Source organism: Simochromis diagramma, unplaced genomic scaffold, assembly GCF_900408965.1.
Source record: "Simochromis diagramma unplaced genomic scaffold, fSimDia1.1 OVJJ01000321.1, whole genome shotgun sequence".
In the NCBI taxonomy this organism is placed as follows: Eukaryota; Metazoa; Chordata; class Actinopteri; order Cichliformes; family Cichlidae; genus Simochromis; species Simochromis diagramma.
This window is the reverse complement of record NW_024386772.1, coordinates 10034708-10046957: the sequence shown is the minus strand read 5'-3', so window position 1 is coordinate 10046957 and position 12250 is coordinate 10034708. Positions and strand designations below refer to the sequence as shown.

At 38.8% G+C, this 12250-nt stretch overlaps 1 protein-coding gene across 3 annotated transcripts; it reads right to left on the bottom strand.

Moving 5' to 3' along the window:
* Positions 1–125: 125 nt before the first annotated feature.
* On the bottom strand, positions 126–7105 carry lpar2a (lysophosphatidic acid receptor 2a). 3 transcript variants are annotated; one of them, XM_040040435.1, is made up of 5 exons: positions 6939–7104; positions 5333–5608; positions 4342–5088; positions 3494–3756; positions 126–348 (listed from the first exon to the last, which is right to left on the bottom strand). In XM_040040435.1, the coding sequence occupies exons 3-5, from the start codon at positions 5084–5086 to the stop codon at positions 301–303; spliced, it is 1056 nt and encodes a 351-aa protein (XP_039896369.1). In that variant the 5' UTR covers positions 5087–5088; positions 5333–5608; positions 6939–7104; the 3' UTR covers positions 126–300. The 3 variants fall into 3 exon arrangements, with proteins under 3 accessions (XP_039896369.1, XP_039896379.1, XP_039896389.1); XM_040040445.1 differs by lacking the exon at positions 5333–5608; XM_040040455.1 differs by lacking the exons at positions 126–348; positions 3494–3756 and adding an exon at positions 3764–3917 and having other exon boundaries at positions 6939–7105.
* Between the last annotated feature and the right edge of the window lie 5145 nt (positions 7106–12250).

Genomic DNA, 12250 nt, shown 5'->3' with positions numbered 1-12250 from the left:
TTTCATTTTATAATTTGTCACAAATGCTCTTGTGATAGTCAAACGTAATAAAAGGAGAGATTGCACCATCTGATGATTATGTGACTCTGTTAGTCTCGTGGAGACTTAAGAAGAAGAAAAAAAAAAAAAGTCTTGTTCAGCCTTTAATTCAGTATCAAAAAGCAAACATGGAAAAGTGAGCTTTGCAGAATTTGGCTGATATCTAGAAGAATAAATCGATCTATACATCTTAGTTATATTATGTTTGATCTGCCGTTATAACCTAGTCACTGACCAGGCGTTGTCTTTCTTGATGTCGTCCTAACACAAGGCCTCTGCTTCCGACTTCAGGCCAGAGCCAAGTGTTTCCTGTAGGAAAGAAAATAATTTGAAGGTAACATGACACAGAAGAAACATCTTATGAATTTCAAGGTAGAGGCATAATATTTTATAGTGACAATGGACTCAATTTACATTTAGCAGTTTAATTCAGCGTTTCCTTTAACCACTTTTACCCAGTGGTGTTTAAAGATTCAAAACAATTATTCTGTATCTAATCAGGGCCTTTCCCAGGAAGCAGGTTTAGTGAAAACTCTTGTTTGTTAATACTTTGATGAGATAAACACTTGGTTTTCTGTTTCAGGAAGAGTACCAGTTTTGAGTAAATGACTGAAATTAACCTGCTCACTGGCAGGCTCTCTCTGAATCCCATCCCCAATCTGCATGAAGCTTTTGAGGCAAAATACTGTTCAGTGAAGACTCGTATGTTGTGTTGGAGATGATGTGTGAACTAAAGACAGATTCTCAAATAGTCTTGTACGTTAGTTTTTTTTTAAATCCAGGTTACAGAAAGTAAATAGTAGTATCTTTGTAGATTTAAATACAGTTAAATTCACAGAAATGTAAACGTCATCAACATTTACACAAAGAAATCATAAAATTAAAAAAACAAAAATCAAAAAAAACAAAAAAAAAAAAAAAAAAACACCACACACCTAAAGGAAATAAGAAATCAATAAAAAAAAAAAAAAAAAAAAAAAAAATCTTATTGGGTCTGTCCTATATCATAAAACTGCATATTATGTGTTTGAGCCACATCTTTATCTTAAGTTTCTACAGGTTACAGCTAAATAATTAGATTTCAAAATAAAATGTAAATCTTATGTAAATGAGGACTGAGCAGATGACTCTTGATCCTTTTTTGTTTTTCGGCAATGTCACACAAAGAGTTGGTGGACTGATCCCCGACTCCTCCAGTCTATGCATCCTTGGGCAAGATACTGAACCTCAAGCCGCCCCTGATATTGAAATAAAAATGGAGGCTCATCTTCTACCCATTCCCATGGTGAATCTTGGCATCAGAAAGTGGTTGTCATATGAACATACAGTGGATTGAACCAACTATGATCAAACCTCTTAGCTCAATGTTACACTCTGATTTTGCTGAACCTGCTTTGTGGAACAAGGCCCAGGACAGGAAACACAATAATACTTTTATGCATCATATTGTTAACTTGCATATACAGGGAGTGCAGAATTATTAGGCAAGTTGTATTTTTGAGGAATAATTTTATTATTGAACAACAACCATGTTCTCAATGAACCCAAAAAAACTCATAATATCAAAGCTGAATGTTTTTGGAAGTAGTTTTTAGTTTTAGCTATTTTAGGGGGATATCTGTGTGTGCAGGTGACTATTACTGTGCATAATTATTAGGCAACTTAACAAAAAACAAATATATACCCATTTCAATTATTTATTTTTACCAGTGAAACCAATATAACATCTCCACATTCACAAATATACATTTCTGACATTCAAAAACAAAACAAAAACAAATCAGCGACCAATATAGCCACCTTTCTTTGCAAGGACACTCAAAAGCCTGCCATCCATGGATTCTGTCAGTGTTTTGATCTGTTCACCATCAACATTGCGTGCAGCAGCAACCACAGCCTCCCAGACACTGTTCAGAGAGGTGTAGTGTTTCCCCTCCTTGTAAATCTCACATTTGATGATGGACCACAGGTTCTCAATGGGGTTCAGATCAGGTGAACAAGGTGGCCATGTCATTAGTTTTTCTTCTTTTATACCCTTTCTTGCCAGCCACGCTGTGGAGTACTTGGACGCGTGTGATGGAGCATTGTCCTGCATGAAAATCATGTTTTTCTTGAAGGATGCAGACTTCTTCCTGTACCACTGCTTGAAGAAGGTGTCTTCCAGAAACTGGCAGTAGGACTGGGAGTTGAGCTTGACTCCATCCTCAACCCGAAAAGGCCCCACAAGCTCATCTTTGATGATACCAGCCCAAACCAGTACTCCACCTCCACCTTGCTGGCGTCTGAGTCGGACTGGAGCTCTCTGCCCTTTACCAATCCAGCCACGGGCCCATCCGTCTGGCCCATCAAGACTCACTCATATTTCATCAGTCCATAAAACCTTAGAAAAACCAGTCTTGAGATATTTCTTGGCCTAGTCTTGACGTTTCAGCTTGTGTGTCTTGTTCAGTGGTGGTCGTCTTTCAGCCTTTGTTACCTTGGCCATGTCTCTGAGTATTGCACACCTTGTGCTTTTGGGCACTCCAGTGATGTTGCAGCTCTGAAATATAGCCAAACTGGTGGCAAGTGGCATCTTGGCAGCTGCACGCTTGACTTTTCTCAGTTCATGGGCAGTTATTTTGCGCCTTGGTTTTTCCACACGCTTCTTGCGACCCTGTTGACTATTTTGAATGAAATGCTTGATTGTTCGATGATCACGCTTCAGAAGCTTTGCAATTTTGAGACTGCTGCATCCCTCTGCAAGATCTCACTATTTTTGACTTTTCTGAGACTGTCAAGTCCTTCTTTTGACCCATTTTGCCAAAGGAAAGGACATTGCCTAATAATTATGCACACCTGATATAGGGTGTTGATGTCATTAGACCACACCCCTTCTCATTACAGAGATGCACATCACCTAATATGCTTAATTGGTAGTAGGACTTTCGAGCCTATACAGCTTGGAGTAAGACAACATGCATGAAGAGGATGATGTGGACAAAATACTCATTTGCCTAATAATTCTGCACTCCCTGTAGAGCAGATATGGAAAGTGAAAGCTCTCATGACTCATTGTGAAGAAATGTGAGAAAAACAAATGAAACCTGAAGCAATGAATAATAATCTCAAGTTTGAAAAAGATGCCCCAAAGACTATTTTGGGGTACCTTTTTTAAAGTGCTTTGAAGGTCTAAGGCAGGAGTGGCCAACTCCAGGCCTCGAGAGCCAGTGTCCTGCAGGTTTTAGATATCACCCTGGGTCAACACACCTAAATCATTACCAGGCCTCTGGAGAACTTCAAGACATGTTGAGGAGGTAATTTAGCCATTATATCAGCTGTGATGGATATAGGACACATCTAAAACCTGCAGGACACCGGCTCTCAAGGCCTGGAGTTGGCCACCCCTGGTCTAAGGTTTACATTTCACAGGTTGTATTCGGCACCACCGGGTCAACACCCTAATAAGTGAGGGTACCTCTCGCAGAGATGTGCCCCTCTTGACAAGTGAAAGTTGCCTCTGCTGATGAACACCTCTCCGACACAGAGAGCACAGGATCCACTTGAACGTCCTCCGCATCTCGTTGTCCCGTAGGGAATAGATGATAGGATTGACCAGAGAGTTGCACTCAGCTATGAACAAACAGTATTTCTCATAGCGGTTGGCATGACTCTCTTTACCCAACAGTCCATCCAGTAAGAGAGTCACGAGGCCAGGCGTCCAGCAAATTACAAAGGCACCTGCAGAGATGCAAACTGTTGATAAGAACTGGAAGTAAACTTTATTTAAAGATGGGACGTAATGACACAGCAGAGTCTCTTGGGTCATACTGGTAGCTTGCTTGCTTAATTTCAAGGCTAGTTGCCAGAGAGAACACATTTATGCTCAGGAGATGAGTCACCTAAAGAAAAAGTTGTATTATGACGATAAATCCATGTCAGTTTTACTCGGAAATCCTAACAATCTATCAGCTTAAAAGATCAGCAGTAATCGGGTATGATCTGACAAACAAGAGCTGCAAAACTGGTTGATAAATGACTGGGTGTACACACGCCAAGCATTATAACTAAGATCAGTGAGATAAAGCACATCAACAATAGTCAGCTTTACTACAGAAAACAATACTGAAAGTTCATATGAAGTGAAATTCAATAAAAGTCACTACGCTTTCCTGCAAAAATCTGAAAATAATGCCGCCAACGACTGAGTATGTTAAAGTTTTGTACAATGTACGTTAGTAATTTAAGAGTGCTAAAATTTTCAAGCTTATTAGAAATGAAACTATTCTAACTTCCCCTTTGACCGAAAAGTAAACAGCTCCTCACCCAGGACCATGGATATCGTCTTCATCAGGTTGACAACAGTCTGCTGTCGGATCTCTGTGACTTGTTGAGACGTGTTCTTACTTTGGTTCTTCACATAGATAAAGATTCGAGTATACACGGCCACCATAACGAAGAACGTGAGCAGGTTGAGGACTGCCCAGAAGATAAGGAAGCGGCGGCTGTAGAGCGGCGCAAGGGTGGAGCAGTCCTTAAGATCACACTCACAGTTCCAAAATGTCGGCACCAGGCCCATGATGATACCTGTGGCCCAGATGCATACTATCAGCAGCACCACACGCCGCTTTGGCATAGTGCTGTGAAGCTGCATGGTGATGATGGTCTGGTGTCGCTCCACAGCGACAGCAAGGAGGTTGGCCACAGAGGCTGTCAAGCTGATGTCAATCAAAGCGCCGCGGATATACCACTGCTCCTTGGTAAGTGTTCTAGTCCACGGGCCTGTGTGCAACATCAGGTTGGCATAAGCAATACCTGCAAACAGGTCTGCTGCAGCCATGTTCCCCAGGAGATAGTAGATAGGAAAGTGAAAGCGGCGGTTCATAAAAATGGCTATCATCACCAGCAAGTTGGCCAGGAGTACAATAACACATACTGTCAAGCCCAGTCCAATGACAACATAGTCCCGTGTATTCCATCCTGTACTGATCGTCTTATTCACCACTTTGTAGAAGAAGGTGACATTCTCGTTGTAGTAACAAGTATTCTCCACAATGCTCTCTGTGGCCATACCTGCAGACACAAAGTACATGTTCAAGATGTTAACCCGCTGTCTACAAGAAGTGAGTCAACATTGAATTTTTTTTTCCAGTCTTGAGCCACATCCCATTTGCTTATATTTTGCTTGGAAAGTGGGAAATTGGATCAATAGATTTCTTGAAAAGTGTGCAAACATGCATAAAAATTTAGTATATGAAGCAAAAACAGAGTTTGAGCAATTCTAACAAGCTTTAAAGTCAACGTTTGGGATGAAAACCTTTGTTCTTCAGCACAGCTGGAACGCTCTTAGGCAAGCTCTCAAGTACACTTCAGGAATACTTCTCCAAGCTGCTTGAAGGACAGAGCTCTTCTTTGGATGTTGGTTGCCTTTTGTTCCGTGCTCTGTCTAGATGATCCCACACCGTTTCAATAATGTTTGAGGTCCAGGCTCTGGGGAGGCCAATCCATGTCTGCTAGTGTTCCAATGGGGAGCTTTTTCCTATCCAAATATGCTTTTACTGCATTGCCACTGTTTTTTTGGATTGCTGCAACGCTGAAAAAAAATGGAGACATCACTTTCCAGAGTATTCCATGGTAGATCAAAATCTGACTGTACTGTCTGTGTTCATAATTACATCAATTTTGACAAGCTCCCCAGCACCACAGACTAAAATGCAGAAAAGAAATGGCTTTAGAATTTTAGAAAGTGCTGAAGACACTCACTGTTGTACTTCTGTCTTGACCTCATGTGTACACGCTGACAAGGATTTAAACCAAAATGCAAAATTTGGATTCATCACTTCATAAGGCCTGTTGCCACTGATTTTCGGTTTAGTTCTTGTGTAATTTGGCAGACCTCATCCTGTTCTCCCCATTTCTGATGAGACTTTAGTGAACAGTTGATGGATCAACTGAAACACCAGCGGCCCTCCTGTGTCAGGTCTTTCCCATTTCTTAAGGACATTACTTTCAGATCCTGTTCATTTTATGTTTCGTTTTGACCCCTTCTTTTTTGGTCCTACACTTATCTAGTTTCCTCATTTTTTGAAGGACACACGGAAGAATCACCTTATTGGTGTAAGAATATACTACTTTTCTGCCTGTCTAATTCTGTTGTCATCGACTAAAGAAACGAGAACAAAGTATGCGTTTTCACCACAGGCTGTTAATAACAAATGGCTACAGATCAAACTTAGAATTTGCTCAATTTTGCTATTTTTTTCTGTTGACTCAACACTGGTTCATCTCACAAGTTAGAGACCTTTTTATGCTTGAATAATTCATGTTAAGTGACTTCTGAGGTAAAGACATTCTTCTACAAAGACTGAACTGAAAGTGATTCTTTGCACCCATATCACTTGTTGTAAAAACACCTGACACGATTGTACAAATAATTCCCGTATCTGAGTCATGGTACACCCAGCAGTGACTTTAGACTCAAGTGTTAAAACATGGACGTCTCTGCATTGATTTAGGGCTGGATTGGATTGTTAATTGGCCTCGTCCAAGTGCAATGATCCAAAACAACATTAATAGTAAAAAGTATTACAAAAGCAGTAAGACCGTGCGTACGTGCGGCTTTAGAAATCTGAAGAAAGAAAATGCGCAAGAAATTCTGGTTTTGTGAGCACACGCAAGGCTTTCGTTGTGAATTTAGAGTTTCAGGTGTGCGCCTAGAGTCTAAAACAGTGCTCTTTCTGAGACCGCTGGGGTTAAAGGAGATAAAAGCCGGAAAGTAAGACATTACTGTTAATACAGCCTGTTCAGACCTGAAGTGAAGTAAGCTATGTGTCACTAATACCCGCTCGTGTAACTTAATCTCATGTAGACTTTTAACATGTAAAATATATAATAATTATAGTAAATTACGACATGAACCCTACCGTCCGTCTTAGCGTGTCCTCCATCAAGACAGGTCCGACATGAAACAGGGGGTGTTGGGTGCCATTTGAAAGGAAAACAGAAGACCCTCTGGTTATTTTCACTGTTGAGTGTACAGGAGACCACACGTTTTCAAGCCGACGCCTTTTTGAATGAGGATCAGCTGGACCTGACAGACAGGTATCGGTGCTGCCTCCACGTACAGCTTGAAAAATCAGACAACAGAAACTCTGTTTAAGGCTAAACATGAACTAAATTTGAAATAGCTTTGGGACCTGCTGGAGGAGTTTTATCAGTGAGGAATGCAAAAGAAAATGCACCTCGAATTAGAAACAGTAATGCAGAAGAAACACACGCAGAACCCCCCTCATCTTTCTGAGTTCAAATTCTTAATTTGTACTGACTATAGAAAGACATTTACACTGAGGGAAAAATCACTATAGTGATAACAACAGAATTTTAATAACGTGGACTAAATTACCACAGTACTGCACATTTGTTGAGAGTATTTGTATTTAAAGGTTATTTAATTTTTGCAGTATTAGAACAGTGTGAATGTTGAATCGCGAAGGTTTACTGCCCTCCAGTGGCCGCGGTCACGCATTGCAGTCGGAGTGATTATTCCTGTACTCCACACAATGTTGCTCCAGGTGTACAATTAAAAGTGACTCATCACTGTTGTAAATTCTAATAGCTTTGTGACTTAAAATCATTAAGAAGAAAAAAAAGGCTGGAAAACAGTGACTACCTGATTTAAATCTAACGTTTAAAACAGTGCAAAACTAGTATCAAAGATGCAGATTTGCGTGAGTGGGTGGCTTTGTGCTATCCTGTGAGTTAACAGATGTGTGAGAAGTTTGTTTTCTGATAAAAAAAAAAATACATATATATATATTTCTAAGACACGTTTGATATGTGTTAAAAATGTTTATAAACAGTCTTTTCATTGTTTAAATCTAACCATGTTACATATACAGACTGATGATACTGAAATAACACCAGCAAATCAACGATGCTGCTCTTTAAATCACCAAAACCAGATTTCTGACAGCATTTCTCTCCCACGACCCAATGTTTTCACCAAGTTGCAAAAAAAGTATGACATTTCAGATACAGCCATAAACACACACTGCCCTAAACTGCCCAAAATTCTCGGTCACCTTGAGTTATAGCTTTTGATCACACCAATGATACTATGTGGAGAGAGATGCAACTAAATATCAAGGCATGTATACACCTTTGAGCACCCTGAAACTCTGTGGATGGTTAATCTTTAGATGCATGAATGGCTGGACCCTGCACGTTTCCATCACTGGGTCAAAAATGTCTAGAATCAGTGTGTTTTTATTTTCATTTGGTGTCATTTTTGGTTAAGAAGAATCATTTGTATTATATGTTGGTCTACACAAGAATCAATCACTGTTTTAATTTTGTATTTTTCACTATTTTTACATTTTTAGAACATTTTGTAAATTGGGACAAAAAGAGACAAACCAACAGCATCCACTTTGTGTGTGTGTGTGTGTCACTGTCCATACAGTTTCTCTCTCTTTTCACTTGTGAGACACTGTCTGTTTCTGACTGTAATTACTTCACACAGGTACATGGCATTTGGTTAGCCCTGTCTGCTTTTTTCCTGTGGCTGAGTTGTGGCTTTTGTCACCCCACAACTTACCATTGGTTCGCTGATCAGGGTTTGCAGTTGGGTGCAACCTTACAGTCGACTTCTCATGTTTGGTGTGACAAGCTCTTTTGAGAGCGCAGTGAGGAAGACCTATCGTGCATTGGTGACACCATTCTTGAATTCAGGGTGCTGACCCATGAAAAAGGTGTAAGCATTCAGGCTGGTGATGTCCAGTTGTACCACAGCACCATGGGCAGCCGCTATTGTGACATTTGCAAGTGTAGATGCCAAGATATTTGGTCTATGGGGTCCACACCTCCTTTGGCCTTGTTGTAGAATGTGATCAGTTCTGTTTATTTCTTTCTGGTATTTTTATCCACCATTGATATTAATCATCACAACAACCTGAAAGAAATGTGGAAAGCGACGTCCAAGTCAGATCCTGTGATAAATCCCGAGATCTGTATAGATGAGTGTAGTAAGATACTCTTGATCTTTAATAAATACACAGTAAATTTCCTGTTCTAGTTGTGTAGAGTAATATTAATAAGTAGGTAAAGCTATTTATTAAATGAATGATACACCAGTAATAAATACATGCTATCTCACTTAATATCTGAAACAGCAAACACGGTGGTAGAAGTTTATTTCTGTTATTGACAGAGGTGATCAAATAGCATTACTTAATATTTTATGCCCCCTTGCGGTCATTTGTGGAACTACACTACATTAAAAAAAGCATACTGTGGCGTATTTCGTTCATTAACCTCTGAAGGCTGTAACGTGACCATAATTATTTTAATTTTTTAACTTTATACTTTTAAGTATTGTAATAAAAGAACAATAATAACAGTAAACCCATGTGTTGTGTGAGGTGAGGTTTTCAGTCGCAAGTAGAGCTCTGTATTGCTTGATTTGGATGGGAAAATGGCAGCTCTGCTACAGTAAACTGGTCAACTTTTACTAATTCATGTAATAATCGCACTGACAATTCAAAGCACAGAGATGTATAGACTGAAACGAAGGGTAATATTTACTCAATTTTAAATGTACTACTTTATTTTGAAATTAATTAGCGGAAGTGATGGCACGTTTCCTTTTTATAATGTGACCGCAAGAGGAGAGTTTTCACTTAGCCCAAACTGGAAATCACTGATGATCATTTTATACAGAAGTGTGACATTGTTTTTGATTGATTTAGAAGTAACAAATATAACTTGATAAATAACAGTTAAATTGATACAACTAATAATTAGCCGTTTTGGGGTTTTTTTTTACTTTTTACTTCTTTTTTTTTTAACTTACTTTACGTTTTTACTGTTGTTTTTTTAAAACGTCAGTTTGTTTGCTACATTTATTTTGAAATTACGTACAGGAAATATACGTTTTAAATTGTTATTTGCGGCAACTTGACGCTTATAAGTGCAGTAGTTCCGCGTTTTGACCGCAAGAGGGCAGTGAACGTTCACTTTAGTAAAGGACTATTTATTAACCCAAAGAAAAACAAACTGTTATTAGCTGCGCGTGTGAGCAACGTCCATTAATGCAGCTGGATATATCTTCGGGAATCTGTGTTTTAAATTAATATTGTATAATAACTAATAAAGTCACGGGGTCACAATCTTGTGCACTTCTATTGTAGTGCCTGTCCAAAGAACGGATAAATGAGAGGGCTAAAAGAGAATGCCCAAAGGTACTCAGCGATATAAATAAATATAACCTGATAAGTTAAAAATCATATTTAATTTAGGCGCTTTCATATGAGTATGCTTAATACTTTATCTTTAAATTAGGTTCAGAAATGTTAGTCCCTTATAAGTTTGTATTGACGGCGAAAAGACGTGTTGAAATGTAGTTCCTGCCTTTGACCGCCAGAGGGCAGTGAACGTTATTATAATAGCTATTGACCTTTCCTATCTTGACTAACCTAAAAGCAGTTATAACGGCGCATGTGGGCCAAGCCCGCAGTTAATTATTTGTAATGCCCCTCTAGTAAACATCTGACGTGACGTTAACTTCAGTCTTTATTAACAATTCTTATACACGTATTCAGTCTGACTTGTTACACAATGCGCTCGCTCTAAATTTTCTAATGTGACCACCAGAGGGCGTTTGGCATTGTGCCCAGTTTGACATCAAGTCAGACATAATACAATAACATCACTCCCGACAAGTACCTTCAAAATAAGACATCCTAAATTTCTATATTTTCCTACTTGATAACATTAGTAAACAGCTTGAAATAATACATTATCAGTCTGAAGAATGTATTATTACAGCAAGAACCGTGAGAAAACCGCTTAGCCAATGTTTTCTGACTGATTAGCTGTGCCCCATGTACAAAGTGCTAATCTTGACTTTGATACGTGCTTTCTGCAGGTATGTTACAAAAGCTGTCTCTTTGACTTTTTGTTCATACCTGTGAAGTATGATGCAGAACTCAATATAAAAATGCATTTTTTTCATTTCATAAATACAGGAGATTGCATTATTTTTTAAACTGGGGCTTTCTTGAGACTAAATAAGCACAGCCCCGTGCTCATTTAGTCTGTGTTTAGGGAAAATTAAAGCAACACATTTGTCATTCTTCATAGTAATCCCAACTATCTGCTCCCAGTTGAGACTGTGCTGCACACAAGCTCCATTAGATTTCAAACAGAAAGAGACTGGAAAGGGAAAATCTTTGTTTATTTTTTTTATTTTCTATAAAAAAAAAAAAAAAATAAAAAAAAAGAGAGAGATGAGTTTATTCAATGATCATAACAGACTTAATCAGAGACCTCGATAGACCACTCACATACGATAATCGAGGAAAATGTCTGAACAAAACCCCCAAAACAGAACAAATGTAACACAAAATAAGATACCTGAATAAAGCAAACTCTGGGCTGAGCTGCAGGTCAGCACATTCTCCGTAAAACTCATGGCACATTATGTCCAACAGTTATTATGACAAGGGGAAAAAAAGGCTAAAAAGGAATGACATTTTGTTTTTTACCCTTTCAAAACCAATCTAATAATAAAATTATATAGTTATATATCGTGGACTTCATAGAAATTAAAAGATGTGACTCAAGCACAGAAACGAGTTCTCCTGAAGTACTTACCCATCTTTTTATTCTCCTCATTAACAGACTGCTTATCTACATCGGGAAACAGACCTCCCTGCACCACACACTGAGAAAAGAATGAAAACACACACACACACACACACACACACACAGTCATACAGCCATCCAAATTTACAATCACACTCACAGACCAGACTCAAACGCTAGTGTGGTGACACTGAAACAGATCTATCTAAAATGTGCTGATTGAACAAAATGAGAAAGTAGTTGTCAGGTGTGTACACTCATAGAAGTCCAGCTAAAACTAACTTTAAAACCCGAATATTGGTAACGGGTAAAGTATAAAACGCTGTCTTTTCCTTTTTTATTACTTTTTTCTTTTTTCCCTTTCTTTCTTTTTTTCTTGTTGTGTGTTTCTTGTTTTGTTTGTTTTTTTATACACAAACTCCTTCAAAAAAATCTCCCACCCCACTTAAATATTACACCGCCCACTGCTGACTCGCCCCTTTCTAAACCCGGTCAAAGTGTAATATAAGCCAACGAGAACTGCAATACAATACAGGCACTGGAGAAAAAACACCATAAGAGACAAGTAGAGAGGACGAGATGTGTTCGGATT